This window comes from Toxorhynchites rutilus, chromosome 3, assembly GCF_029784135.1.
Source record: "Toxorhynchites rutilus septentrionalis strain SRP chromosome 3, ASM2978413v1, whole genome shotgun sequence".
Classification (NCBI taxonomy): Eukaryota; Metazoa; Arthropoda; class Insecta; order Diptera; family Culicidae; genus Toxorhynchites; species Toxorhynchites rutilus.
In genome coordinates this window covers 151,464,014-151,479,076 of record NC_073746.1, presented here as the reverse complement: position 1 = coordinate 151,479,076, position 15,063 = coordinate 151,464,014, and the positions used below count along the sequence as shown (strand labels likewise).

The 15,063-nt window shown below is 37.8% G+C and overlaps 2 protein-coding genes across 6 annotated transcripts in view; both read left to right on the top strand.

Moving 5' to 3' along the window:
- The window catches only part of LOC129774331 (ATP-citrate synthase), a 69,541-nt gene that overhangs the window by 23,729 nt on the left and 30,749 nt on the right, over nt 1–15,063 (top strand). For all 5 annotated transcript variants that reach the window (XM_055778050.1, XM_055778051.1, XM_055778048.1 and 2 more), the window contains one exon: nt 11,412–11,594. In XM_055778050.1, coding sequence (XP_055634025.1) covers nt 11,439–11,594 — 156 coding nt within the window. In that variant the 5' untranslated portion in view covers nt 11,412–11,438. The remainder of the gene's footprint in view (nt 1–11,411; nt 11,595–15,063) is intronic.
- LOC129774332 (uncharacterized) lies at nt 5,882–8,843 on the top strand. Its single transcript, XM_055778053.1, has 2 exons — nt 5,882–7,750; nt 7,823–8,843. The coding sequence occupies exons 1-2, from the start codon at nt 7,475–7,477 to the stop codon at nt 8,030–8,032; spliced, it is 486 nt and encodes a 161-aa protein (XP_055634028.1). The 5' UTR covers nt 5,882–7,474; the 3' UTR covers nt 8,033–8,843.

The window sequence follows — 15,063 nt, the reverse complement described above, 5'->3', positions numbered from 1 at the left end:
ATCGTCGTAGGATTTTTTCAAAATATTGGTTTTTGACGAAATAGCGATTTTTTTTTGTAAAAAAATTGCGTTTTTTCGTTAAAAAATGGAAAAAAAATCACCAAAATTCAATTTTTTAAAATATCAAAAAATCATACGATGACAGGAAATTTAGTGGAGAATCTGGGAAAAACTATTTCATCCAAATCGGATGGATCGTTCCGGAGGTAGAACTCCCACCAGTTTTCAAAACTCAGTTTCGAGAAAAACGCGTTTTAAATTTTGGATCCGCGCTCCTTACGCAAAGACTTAGGTCCACTAATTGGCTTATAACTTTGGTACGGAACATCGAACAAACCTTGGAAAAAAAACTACAGTAAAATAGACATCCCAGAGAACATTTTAGGCCAGATTTTTTTTTATTTTTTCAAGTTTCCATAGTGAGCTACCCCCTTAAGATCATTACAACAGAGATGAGAAATTATCCTTTAATCTTTGATTATCAATATTTCAATATTTAATTATCAATGTGTCTTCAATGCTGTCAAGCGGGTCCCACGAAACGGTAATTTGAGTTTCGGAAATAGGAGAAAGTCATACGAGACCTTATCTCGAGAGTACGTTGCATGTTCAATCACACTCGTGCCATTTTTCTTCATTTCTTCAGAAATTCGTTCAACAAAAAAAATCAACAAAATGTAATAACAATTATTTATTTATCCTTGGTTGGAACAGTGGAAATGGAAATGCCATTTTCATCAACACTGTAAATGTCACACGCAGGAAAACGATACTGAGCTCGTATATCTTCCAAAGTTCGAAAAAATAAGTCACAATTTTCTTTATTGAACGCCATTAATCGAGCCGCTGAGGTATTTTTTGGCTTTCTCAAAGATAGTTTATGAGCCTTCGTAAACATTTCAACCCATGTACGTCCAGCGCATGTCCCTTTGAAAAGGTGCTCTATGCCATTTTTAACCGCAAACGAATAGGAAATTCTTCGAAGCTGGACCTGAATGTGGCTTTAAAGCGGCCTTTATTGGACGACGTATCCTGAAATTGATACAGATTTAATATTTCTTGCATAAAGAAGATGGAAATGCTGAATTGAATATCTAACCTCCATGTCTGGATATTTTCGTCGATAGCGTCTCAAAGTTGGTTCTGTGGCACACCGAACTGTTTTGAAGCGCCCAGAACAGACAAACCTTCTTCTATAGCTTTCATAACATTCTTCAAACTGGTGTCCGACCAATATTGGTCTTTTTTTCGCTTATAAGTTCTAATCATCTGCAATAAAAAAAACAAAAATTAACATAATGTTGCAGTTCGCCAACTTGCCCCCAAGCGACTTTTTCAATAAAACAAATTTAGCTGAAAAAAATTCATTATGGAAACTCGCCGGAAGCAAACATATTATGTACAATAGAGTACCTTTATCATGTATAAAATGATTTTGAAAATTTAACTTTTCTCATAAAGTGGATAATGAAATTTGAAAAAACGGGAAAAAATAACAAAATCACGATTTTTCTCATTTTTATTTTTCACTTTTTTGATATAGCGTTTTCGGCAGAGTTACCGAGTACAAAGTTTGGCCTTGTTATGATGCATCTTCAATAAAAAGTAGGAGCTACCTTCATTACAACAGAGCTGCAATCCATCACCGTCAATGTCACAAAAAAGCTGACCATAGTCACTCAATTCCTCTCACGGCACGTGAGATCCAAAAATTCAGTAGTGATACTCACTCTTTTGTTTCTGACACCTAACCAAATGACGGTTGGTTCTAATGCCTCTCACTGCCGATCGCTCTGTTTACAACTTTTCGTTACGAGAGCGGTGGTTGTGGCGTATGATGGTAGTAGAAATGTGAGTGATCAGACATTTCCAATCATTTTTGACAATCGCGACGGTTGTTTAAATTTGTTCGTTGAAGTAGAAGTTGTTGCTGTTGTTAGAGATGTCTAAATTTTTCGTTTATTTGATTATCGATTAATCGTGGGGCCAATATTCGATTCATTCGAACAATTGTCTTTCAGTATTCGATTAATCGAACGAGTATTTATTTCTTGTAGTTAGAATGAACAGACATTTATAATAAAAAATATTATGGTGTCATAATTTCAAAAATCACATAAAATATAATTTTAAAATAAACACGGTGCAGCATAATGGTTTTTGAATGAAATGGTATTTAAGTATATTGATAAAATTATCATTTCATGATTATATGCGGATCATGAAAACTATCCGGTTGAAAACCGACAAGGCGTGTTCTTTTTATTTAGATTTAATCATTACCAGAACTATTGAAGTTTAGTTAATAAACGTGAGATGAACACACAAATTTAAAATTCAACTCGATGTGGTAATTACTGCTGATGGTCCTGATTTCCACCTTCCGGTTCGCGGGCGTTGTGAAGTTCATTATATCATTGCGTAGCCGTTTCGCGCCCGATTAGTAGTTTCCGCAGCAGACACATGATGCGAGTTTTCTTACTGGCCTGGAAGGACCGTATAACATGTGGGAAGTCTCCCTGGGAGCAAAGATTAATCAGATGCGTAACTTGCGTTTTGTGGCAGTCCAGTTTGGACAGCTGGCGCGGTCGGTAGCGGTCAACCCAGAGAGACATAGTACACAAAACTATTTGATGTATAATGTATACAAAAATACTTGGTGACTTGTCATTTTCGTGTTGGCCTTTGTCAGAGTAAATGTCATCATCTCCAGAGATGCCAGATGATTTTTTGTGAAAGCCTTCGACAAAAAACTGAAATGTTGATGTGTATAAATGGCAGATATTTTTGTAACCGCGAAAATAGCAAAGTAATGTATGAAAAAAGGGGTTGTTAGCGCAGGGAATCAAGTCATAAAGAGTAGAAATACCATATCCCTGCAGTCTGCAACTGAAAATATAAGTCTGCAACAGAATAGACAGGACACTAAATATCAGTAAAATTGCGAACATGTCTGCTGATTTAGTATCCTTGCAATGATGAGAAACAAATTTGGTAAAAAAATCGAAGTCGAACGGGATACAAAATGCATCATTTTGCTAATTTCAAACCCGATCGGGAGCCGGAATAGAGGGGATACGCAAGGCGTGTTATTCCACAAACTAAGTACTAATACAAATGACACGTGTATTACTACGTATAGTCGGCGAAGTGCCGCTAAAAACGTTAAGGCCGTCTGAAAAGTTGAAAAGAAAATACATGCCTGAAAACACAATATTCTTCAAATTGTATTCAAAATGAAACTGTATATTCACATCTGGCATCCCTAGTCACGAAGAACGAACACAAAGAGGCGAATGTTGTGAATATCGCCAAACACCAAACCATCAGCTAGACTTTTGAGTGTCGCACTATTCTGACATTTCAGCGACAGGACACTCACCAAGGAGCTCGGATTTCTACTGTCAAGTAGAAGCTCACCATGTGTTAGTGTTGTGATAATACTCTTCTCACACTATTGGACTGGCTTTGGGATGGTCACCAAAGATAATCGTAGCACAAAATTTGTTGATTATCTTTGTGTGAGTACCATCACTTGATTCTCACGACAAATCGCAGCTCTGCATTACAACGGGTCAAATTACCGATTCGTCATTTTGCCTCCCTCTCCCCTATATATTTTACAGAATGTATATGACCATCAGCTGAGGATTTGGACCGGATATCCGACAAGCTTCGAGGGCGGATAGCCGAATATTCGGTTCTATATTTGCGAATAGAAACTGGGAGAAACTGCATTATGCAATCAATTATTTCCATTCAAGTTAAAAAAAAAACTGTCTTTCGAGATGATAATCTGAGAGGGCACACACACTCACTCATTTGATGACACTACAGAGGTGATTAATGAAGCAATGCATTAGGATTCTTTAGGCATTTGAAGAAATATCAAAAATACCAGTTCTGGCCTCTCCTGTATATCCGAGGTAATTTTGCATGTTACTGCTTAAAAAAGTATTCAGATAAGGATGAGACAGCACATAAAACATCGGGCTTACTGCGCATGGGAGCATCTTCAAACACTGGATTGGGAAGTCATTTACGTATGAACAGATTCAAATTACCAAATTTCAACCTTTTTGGGCCCGACGTACAAGTCAAACTATTTAGGAGTTCTTGAAAGGGAAACAGCCCGGCAGAAAATCTTTTTAGAATCTTCTGAGATTTTCAGAGCATTTATGAGCATTTTAATGATCATACCTTATGTTTATTTATGTAAGAATCATGTTTATGAGCTGTTTTGTAATAAATTATCTTGTGTTAAAGAGAAATTATTGTTTTTTTTAAATATTACTATTATATTACTATTATAATTATATTATAAATATTACTATTATATTACTATTATAATTATATTATAAATAGCTTATATTCACTTCATTGTGACATTCAATGCATTGAAACAACTCACAGCATCATTCTGTATCGTTGATGCGTCGTTTTTTTGATCGATTTCGAAACAAATGTGGCATCAATTTCGAACAAAGTCCCGATATACTACACGGGCTAAAAAATCCCGGAATTTTAATAAAAACAATCGTTTTTTGAGCAAAGCTATGTTTATTTCTCAACATAGTTTCCTTCGAGGGCAATACGAGGTCGAGGTCTGTGCATACAGGATCGAGGTGTGTGCATACAGGAGGTGTATCTATGTTCATTTCGAACATTTTGAATTTTAAAGAAATATACAATAATACATACAGGGACAATTGGTTTCTAGCTGTAGAAGTCAGAAGTTCTAAAATATCTGGAATATATCATTCGCCTAGTAGTAGCCATAAAGACTTTCTAGAATTTCTGGAAGATGTGTGGTTACAACACATGCAAAATCATGAACAAAAAAGAATCATTATTACTGGTGACTTTCATATTGACTGGGTCGAACAAGGAAGTCTCATGAATTAAAGGCAATCACCCAAGCTGCTGGATTCAAACAACGAATAAATGATCACACCAGGATAACAAGAACAACTTCGACGACTATTGATTTAGTTTTTACTAATTTTGACGACGGTGTTATCGAGATTCTTCATGACAGCAAAATTTCCGATCATGAAACAATCGGTATGTTATCTAGCTTATCTGATGACTTTTTCAACTTTACCGAAACGAAGAAAAAGTTATATAAGAGTTGGAATAACTATTCGAAACGCAAGTTGGAATCTGTTTTGCAGTGTAAAATAACGCCGATTGTCTTGTACCCAAAATTCGCTTTTTTACAGAGGATATCGACTTTACAATACATTACCAAATGAAGCAAAGACAGCAACAAATCTTCGAAGGTTCCGTAGTATTTGTAAAGAGTTTTTGAAGCATGATTTGGATTTGTAACCCAGTATAGAATCAATGTTAATCAATGTTAGCATGTAAGATAACGAAGTTATAACGGATATTTGTGTTTCTTAACTTATGACTATGATGATGATGGTATGTTAATTGTTTGCGGAACTTAAGTCGTATTTTTTTTTCTTTAGTCGTACATACAAATTTAATTTTAAACAATAGTTTGAGCCCGCGCGCGTTTACACACATAGAGAAGCATGAGATTGAACATGAACAAATTTTTCTCGAATCAGATAAAAACGTTCCAACGGGTTTAATGTGGAAACCGGATTGAAGCTAGGGATAGCTCAACTGGAATACTCGTAAATTCATCTTTTAAACAGATAATTATAACGAGATTTTTCTGTGTTGTGGCGGATCTCATTGCAGACTTCAGGTTGATACGTTTATACTCCATGTTGAATGTAGGACCTGAAGTATCGGCTGGAATTAGGCTTAGGTTTGCTCAGCTATCTGGTCTCGAAAACGATTAACAGACCGTTTTCGGGTATCCAGTGAAGCAGGAATTCCTTTGTAAATTCAAGGCTAATACTGACATAGGTATTGGGTTCAATTCCTGATCGGTCAAGGATTTTTTCGGGTTGGAAACTTTCTTGACATGCCTTGGGATAAGTAGTGGGCCTGAAGTATCGGCTAGAATTAGGCTTGGGTTTGCTCAGCTGCTTGAACTCGGAAACGATAGAATCGTGGCCGGGGATCTGATAAAGTGGGAATTCCCTTGTAAATTTGTGGCTAATACTGACATAGGTATTGGGTTCAATTCCCGATCGGTCTAGGGTCTTCCCGGGTTGGAAATTCTCTCGACATGCCATGGAATAAATACGATCAGATAATGGCTTATATTGTTCTTTCGATTAGTAATCTATGTCTGCGAGATAACCAGTCCGTTTTCCTTTCAATTTCAATTTACATACTGGTTAGTTAATGAAAAATATAAATACCGTAATATAATAATTATCAATAAGATAACTCGTCCCGCTCAAACCTCTGTAGGGGAATGAGGTGGGACCATCATCATTTGAAAAAAAAATAATACACTTGGTATAGCCAGTTTCCAACATTTCGATTTTCTTTCTGTAGAACGTCTAAGTCTTTGACATATGCCTCAGGGCAATGCTGTAGACTGCCTATTGAACATAGGAGTGTGGTAATGGATCCACGTTTCATCCATTGTCACAAAACGTCGAAAGAAGTCCACTCGATTACGCTTGAACAACGCCAAACCGGCTGTTGAATCATCAACGCGCCGCTGTTTTTGGTCGACGGTCAGCAAACGCGGCACCCATCGCGCGGAGAGCTTTTTCATGTCCAAAAGGACGTGCAAAATGTATCCCACTCGTTCTTTTGAAATGGCTACGGCCTCAGCTAACTCGCGCAACTTCACTTGACGATCGTTCAAATCGACTCGTTTTGAACGAGAACTTATTTTACGATTTCTGAATTCGTAACCTCTATTGGCCTTCCAGAGCGAGGTGCATCTGCGGTGCTTGTACGGCTGATTTTAAATCCACTAAACCACCGATAAACTGTTGTTCTAGAAGGAGCAGGAGTGGAGTGGTTCTTCGCTTCGGATCCTTCGCTCTTCTGGGACTTTGTGAAAAAACGAAGATCATTCACTCGTATTCCATACCATGTTAAATATGCAGAATCTCATGCAAGCTCAAATGCAGAAGCAGCGGAACTTTTTGCTGCATTTTTTGAGAGTGTGTTCAGCAAAGTGTCGCCCGTTAGTCGTCGCAATTGCTTTACTAACATTCCATCGTATGATATCCCATTCCCAGTTTTGCAATTCACCATTGAAGACGTGAAGAAATGTTTTGAAGAACTTGACACCAAGAAAATATCGAGTGCCGATGGAATACCTCCCTTACTTCTTAAGAACTGCTCTTCCACCTTGGCGACGCCCATCGCATTCATACTCAACCGTTCACTGCGCGACCGAACGTTTCCGGCTGCATGGAAACGCGCCTCTATTGTTCCGATCCATAAATCCGGAAACTGCATTTATGTCAGCAACTATCGTGGCATATCAATACTGAGCTGTCTGAACAAGGTCTTCGAAAAGCGAAAAGTGCATAAGGCATTGTACAACGTGTCAGCTCCAATCATCTCTGATACCCAGCATGGCTTCATGAAGCTTCGGTCTACTACAACTAATCTGATGTGTTACGTCACCGCTGTATCTCGTGAAATAGAAATCAGGCGGCAAGTAGACTCGGTGTACATCGATTTTGCGAAGGCATTCGACACTGTTCCGCATATCCTTATAATCAGCAAGATGAAATACATGGGATTTCCCGATCGGTTTATGGAGTGGCTGTGGTCATACTTATCGGATCGTTCCGCTTATGTGGTGGTTAACTCTTCACAATCTAGACCATTCAATATTACGTCTGGCGTACCTCAGGTTAGCGTTCTCGGCCCGCTGATCTTCAATCTCTTCATAAATGATTTGTCTTCATTGCTCTCTTCGTTTAAGCTTTCTTTTGCCGACGATCTCAAATTCTATCGGAGTATTACCTCGCCTCTGGATCATGCCGCCTTGCAAGACGATATAAACCCTGTGCTGATATGGTGTGGCGATAACGGTATGCGTGTAAATAACAACAAATGCAAGATTATCACCTTCAGTCGACGTTGTAACCCTGCCTACCACGAGTATTCCATGGAAGGAAAACCGCTTGATTGAGTCAAATCCATCTGCGATCTAGGAGTGACCATCGACGCTAAACTCAGGTTCAACGAACACATAGGAATCATGGCCGCCAAAGCTTTTTCTGTTGTTGGATTTATCCGTCGACACGCTTCCGATTTCACCGATGTTCACGCATTAAAGACAATATACTGTTCTTTGGTGCGCTGTATATCTGGAGTATGCTGTCCCTATCTGGTGCCCGTATCACACATCGCAAATAATCATCATTGAACGCATACAGAGGAAGTTCATACGGTTTGCACTACGTCATCTTCCATGGAATGACCCTGTTAACCTTCCTCCATACTCCGACCGTTGTCAGCTGATCGACCTGGGGACGAAATCTAGCAGAAGGGGGTACATGCAGCGCTTATTCGTCTTTGACATGCTACGAGGCTACATTGACTGCTCTGAACTTTTGGAACAAATCCCATTCTGCGTTCCACCGCGTCATTTCCGGAGTTCTTCGGTTTTGGCACTTCTCCGTCACAGGACCAATTATGGTTACAACAATCCGTTCGACTCGTGTCTTCGTGCATTCAATAATGTGAGTGATGAGTTCGATATGAATCTGTCCGAAAGCTCGTTTCAAAGAAGGATTAGGAATATTGTATAATTTAAGTAGTTTAAGTAAAGTAATATTTTCAGTCTGTACGGCTAGGGCGAAGACGGTGATAAATAAATAAATAAACATTTCGTCAACTGCATTGATTGTTCAGGAGTTTTTCCTTTATAAAAGCAATGTGGTCAAAATACGATATTCCCCTTTTTCCATTTTCTATACGAATTCTCAGGAAATGACTTAAACAACTGTATTTTGTGAACAAATAAACGAAATGTCATGAAACGTCACACATGAGCTAGTAACAAATGAGCCTCTCGAAAATCTTATTCATTTTTAGTGGCGCCATATGTTGAAAAATCGCAGGACTATTCAGCCCATACATATTTGTGAAATTGTACCTACTCTGTTTTCGTATACCTTGTAGGTGTCAAACATTTCACACAACTTTAATTTACAGACCATAAAAACTTTGGTTATAATCTGTGAAACAACTTCCGTGTATGGACGATCTCCAACTCCAATAGAATTTTTTTGATGTCGTTCCAAAAATATTTCTTAAGCCGTTGCAACCATGTCCAACGCGTAAAGAGTGTCCCACATCAAATTGCATCATGCAAAAAAGCATCTGAAAAGCAAGCTCTGAGCATCGAACGGAAGGAGAAATGCGGTCAGAATGGATGTTCTATTAGTGATCAGGTTCACAAGGGTGTCGTGAAAGTGATCAAGTGGAATCCCATTGCTTCGGTCAAGGATGTGCCAAAGGTTGAATCTGTCCGAGTCTTTCGTTCAGAGAGTCAAGGATCGGGAGGGGCTGTATACGTACGAAGTGCAGAAGGCTCCAAATCGTGACGAACGGCAAAATACGGTGGGGTGGGAAAGTCTCGGGCCCGGAAACTGATTGACCAGATGCTGACGAAGCCTCATTGTCTCATCATGGATTGTAAGACTTACGTCAAGATGGACTTCCGGCAACGAGAACCCTACGATGTTATGGGTGGATCTAGCTTCTTGCCACTATTCAAAGGATGTCCTGGAGTGGTACGAAGGCAACGCTTTCGTACCCAAGAACATGAACCATCGTCGCATCGGAACTAAGGCCCATCGAAAAATACTGGACTATTATGAAGCAGACACTACGGAAGGAAGGAGGTTAAATCTGAGGAAAAAATGAAGAAAAAGTGAGTTTCCGAACAGAACAAGCTGCGCCAGATCCTTATGAGTGAAGTTAAGCGTAAGGTGCGAGCATAAGGTTATGGTATTGAAGTTGAATGAAATAAATATGCCAAAAGCTTACTGATGGGTTATTTTTTATTGTCTGAAAGTTTCAAAAGGGTCGATCAACTAGGTAATTTTCTACAACAGTTTTCCGTGATGCAATTTGATGTGGGACACCCTTTAATACGATACGAATTGAATGTTGGTTTTTCCAGAATCAAGAACCATCATTTTCGATTTTATGATAGAATGTTTGATTGCAAGCGAAGACAAAATATGACTGTCTTTGAATTTTTCTCACATCTGTTTTTTTTTCTGTAATGATAGAGGTTATTTCTGATATATATTTCGATTCTCGCGCGACTGATTTGCAGTCGTATATAATAAACCTCGTCGAGCAGGAGAGCACTGAACAAATTAAAAATAAAATTAAGCTCTCATTTCAACGCTAGCAAACAACTTTTAACTAATTAAATATTGGAAAATTTTAAATTTATATAATGCAAAAGACCCAAGGAAGTGTCAAATTGATTAAAGTAAAAGTTTCGTAAGTCATCAAGAAATTATAAGCAAAAAATCATAGGGAGATGCATTCCGCAGGTGATGAAAAAAAAATGGTTTTACAAACTAAAATTGAATATCATATCATGGAAAAAAAAAAAGGATAAAATATATGTTATGTCTTAGACAATTTGAGTTATTTTCGATTCGATTTTCAAATAAAATGTTTTGTTTGCAAGCAATCCGATTCTGAGAAAGCTCCGTTATTTATTGTTTATCAATTATTGAATAAAATTCTTGGTTTTTCTAGGAAAAACACATTTGGTTACTCAGTTGACTTTATTTTACTAAGTTTACATTCAAATCAAACTCCGAGCAATTCTGATTAGTTAGTAGATTTAAATTCATTCAAAATGACCCTTCGGTCATTCATCTTTTTTTCTTTCTCCGTCGGAATGTATCTCATCTTTCGAAAGTTCTCACATTCGATATTGTTGATAAATTATGTGAAATTGTTCTATATTTTCGGTATACAGTTGAAATATGGAGAATAGAAAATATGAATAATTATTCATGTAGACCTATCCGTGATCTAATTTAATTCAGTCTGGAATGCTTGGCCAACAACACTTATCATATTTCTGCCACCTTGATACTCTGATTCAATTCCCCTATTCGAAACTGATCTGTCGTATCTTTCCTTTAGAATGAACATGCTTCCATAACTGTATTTAACATGAAAGATGGTGAATCGGAAATATTATTCTGTAGATGACATGAAATTCACCATCCGGTTTTAGCGCATTCAAACACGCGACTTTCTTTCACGCTGTTGCGAAACCCGGATACTTACCAGTAGATGATAAACCGGTTCTGTTGTGTACCTATTTGACCGCCGTCAAAGTTATGCATCATTCACCCGGCTAGCGAATGATGATTTTTACGTCATTTGAGATTTTGAATACTTTTGATAGGATTGTGTTTGTCGTTGTCAATTTGTGTTCGAGATGAATTCTGGAGGAATTTCGATTTGCATAGTTCAATACATGTTGCCGTTCTATCTAATCAATTTTGTATTTCTTTCTTCCGCAGATAACGGAACGGTAACAATCAGTAAAAATGTCCGCGAAAGCAATCCGCGAAGCAACCGGCAAGGATATTATTAATCGACACCTCACGGGAGACCACGGCGCTGCCAAGTGTCGGTTCGCAGCAGTTGATGAAAGTACACAGTGGACGCAACTCGTCGCCGATAATCCCTGGCTCGAGACTACGGTGAGTTTCTATTGATACTTTGGTGCTTCATTTCATCGCCTTATCAGTGCGGGTGCAGTGCAGTGAATGGTATGATTGATGGATTGATGCGCAAAAATGGGTGTGGTATCTTTGGCTCTACGCGATAACTGATGCTTTGCCTGTCGGTCACTACTCTATTAGCCTGAATAAGAGCTATTAATTCAATAAAGATTGATGAACACTCATTTCATTTTCCTCACAAAAGTAAAACAATTCCTTAACTTTTTAGGCGAAAGATTATTCATGATTATCTTAGAATGGGTCCACTCTCATTGCTCGATTCCGGGAATGAGTAAATGGAATCGCATGCTAAGCTTGCCAATTTAAACGCATGGAGTAGCATGTGGAACAGAGACGACTTATTTCGAACTAAGACGATACCTGACAAGTCTTCCTACTCTTTCTTTTAGCTTTTTCTTTGACCAAGTGCAAACAGATACCGAGCCACGGGAGATGTCAAAATCTCCAAATGTTATAATCTGTAATCGACCTGTCATTCAGTTTACTTGCAACGTCATTAAGAGGTTATCCTAGATTGGAAATTTAAAAACAAAAAACCATTTTTTTTCGCAATTCATGAATATATTCTGATTTTTGAATGGGGCGTATTCAAAATTATTGGTCATTTTTCAAAAAATCGTAACTCAAAATCCAAATGTCTGAATAAAATATGTTGTTGCTTGACAAAGTAGTTGTAAAATCCGTTAACTTTTTAACTTTTTAAGACAAATAACATTTGAAACACACTATCCCAAGATAAAACGTTACATATAGTTTTTCATGTTGAATCACATGCAGATTTTATAATTCACTAGCTGGCCCGGCAAACTTCGTCCCGCTCAAAATTTATTTCCACGATTTCGCACGTTCATGGGTCCAATCGCAGAACTGTTCATTGATTGATCTTCTAATCTACCATTTAAAATTATTTTTTCTATAACATTTCAGTACTTCAACCAAAACTCGACATGATAGTATCATATTATTTTCAGACACAATTCTCGTGCAAGATTTGTTCGTGACATGGAATAAATGTGTGATACAGAAAATATTATAGAATAAAGACAGCCCTAAATCGGACAATTCCTTTCTCGAGTTTTGATCTTATCAATATATATATATATATATATATATATATATATATATATATATATATATATATATATATATATATATATATATATATATATATATATATATATATATATATATATATATATATATATATATATATATATATATATATATATATATATATATATATATATATATATATATATATATATATATATATATATATAAAATTGTCCGGAATTATCATATAAAAGGCGTTTTATCATATTAAAATCCATTTCCACTTTCGACCGAAGATCAATTTCGTTAGCATCAAATGGACTAACAACGCTTGTCAATATGTAATTGTAGAACATATGCGAATTAAAGTTTTCGAATTTTCCCATTTTTCTTCAGTTATCCGAAAATTTTCAATTATCATGTTTGGTTGAAATGAGTGTCTTATTTTTACGGGACCCCCTCTTCATTCCAGAAGAGGGAGGGGTATCGTACCATTATAGAAACATTTCTTGGACCAAAAAACCCTCACATCACAAATTAGGGGGTGGAATGTCTAACCTTCGTAAAAACATTTATTGCACCCTAAAACCTCCACATGCCCAATTTGGTTTCATTTGCTTCATTAATTCTCGAGTTATGCAGAAATTTGTATTCCATTTATATGGCAGCCTCCCTCCCCCCTTAGAGAGGAGAGTGGAGGGTCTAACAACTATAGAATCATAGGATCATGTTGTTTCCTCGTCAGTACACACTCGTAAGTTGGCAGCGCATGTGGAGTGGAGATGAGTTCGGTCGTTGGTTACACACGATTATCCCCTAAGGTCTCGACGAGGGCATGGTTCAAGGGATTGAATGTAGGTCGTGATTTCATTCGCGTGATATCTCGGCTTATGTCCAATCACTACAACCTAAACGCGCATCTCTATCGCATTGGGCTCGCAGCAAACAATCTTTGTGATTGTGGCGATGGCTACCACGACATCGAGCATGTTGTCTGGTCGTGTATCCGGTTCCATACTGCTCGCTCTCAGCTCTCTAGAGCACTGAGAGCACAAGGCAGACAATCGGAGATCCCCGTCCGGGATATCTTAGGTAGCCGTGATCCTGATCTTCTGCTTCATCTATACCTGTTCCTCAGAAACGCCGATGTCAACGTTTAATGATGTTTCCTTCGTTGTGTCCCCGTTTCATATCCCTCCTATCCGATCGATAAACTTTTACTTAGTCGCGGCAATACATACACACACTCTTTACAGATGCACGGGCCGAAGGTTGTGCAGTCCACTGATCATACAACAAGAGCCAAAGGTTGTACCGCTCATGACAACTCTACACGAGCTGATGATTGATCCATTCTATCCTGGATTCCTCGAGTCGAGAAAGACGCACCACGCTAGATATGAGGTACAGACTAGGGGGGCGTTGCTTTTTTTTTTTTTTTTTTTTTTCTTTCTTTATTAAAGAGATTTTCAGCCAAAGGCTGGTTCATCTCTAAAACAGGGGGGGGGGCGTTGCTGATTAATGGTCAGCTGCATCCCAATAGGAAGTATCCCGTGTCGGGCACACGTACAGCAACATCCCAATTACGAAAACACTTGTAATACTAACCTCGAGCCAACCGCGAGTAATCGGTTACATATTACTAACATAGATAATAAGAAAAATTGTCAAAGTATTGAACTCCCGGCCCCGTGAGGCTAACGCCATATGAGCCTTTATAAAAATATATATTTTGGAAAAAAAATACTGAATTGATGGATGGTAAAAATATCCTTTGTTTGTTCAGAGCTCGAAAAAAACGTCCAAAATCGTGCCTCTACACTAGAATACCCCTTAAGAACAAGTTAATGTTTTAATAAATATCTCTCACGAGACCGTTCGTCATATTTTGAATAATGTTTTGAGCACAAAAAATGTCACAGCGGACTACTCCCAAAAGAGCTCAATTTTCTTTAAAAATTTCATCTTAATCGCTGCTTGAACGATCAAATTTTGATCCCACGTTCATCCAACGCATAATTACTCTCCAGATATTGCCCTATTTCCGAAAACTCAAATTACCGCTTTGTGGGACCCGTTTTGACAGCATTGAAGGCATAAAAACTGATTCGCTGCGTGAACTGAAGGCAATTCATGAATACAGCTATAAAAAGTGTTTCGATGGCTAAATAGTTCGTTGAAAAAAGTGTATTGCTTCAAAAGGGGTCTATTTTGAAGGCTTTAATATAAATATAGATGATAAATAAAGCATTTTCTTCAAGAATGCGAATTCCCGGTATACATTTTTTTGCAGAATGTATATTAGAGTGTTTGTGCTCCCGTGGCCTAGTGGTTAGCGTCCCACATTATAATGTCGGGGGTTCGGGTTCGATTC

What these genes read in the sequence shown, in the direction of transcription:
- LOC129774332 (XM_055778053.1), top strand. Translation starts at nt 7,475, where the DNA reads ATGAAGCTTCGGTCTACTACAACTAATCTGATGTGTTACGTCACCGCT. An exon ending in TTACGTCTGGCGTACCTCAG is followed by an intron (nt 7,751 to 7,822) that starts GTTAGCGTTCTC and finishes TCTTCGTTTAAG; the next exon opens with CTTTCTTTTGCCGACGATCT.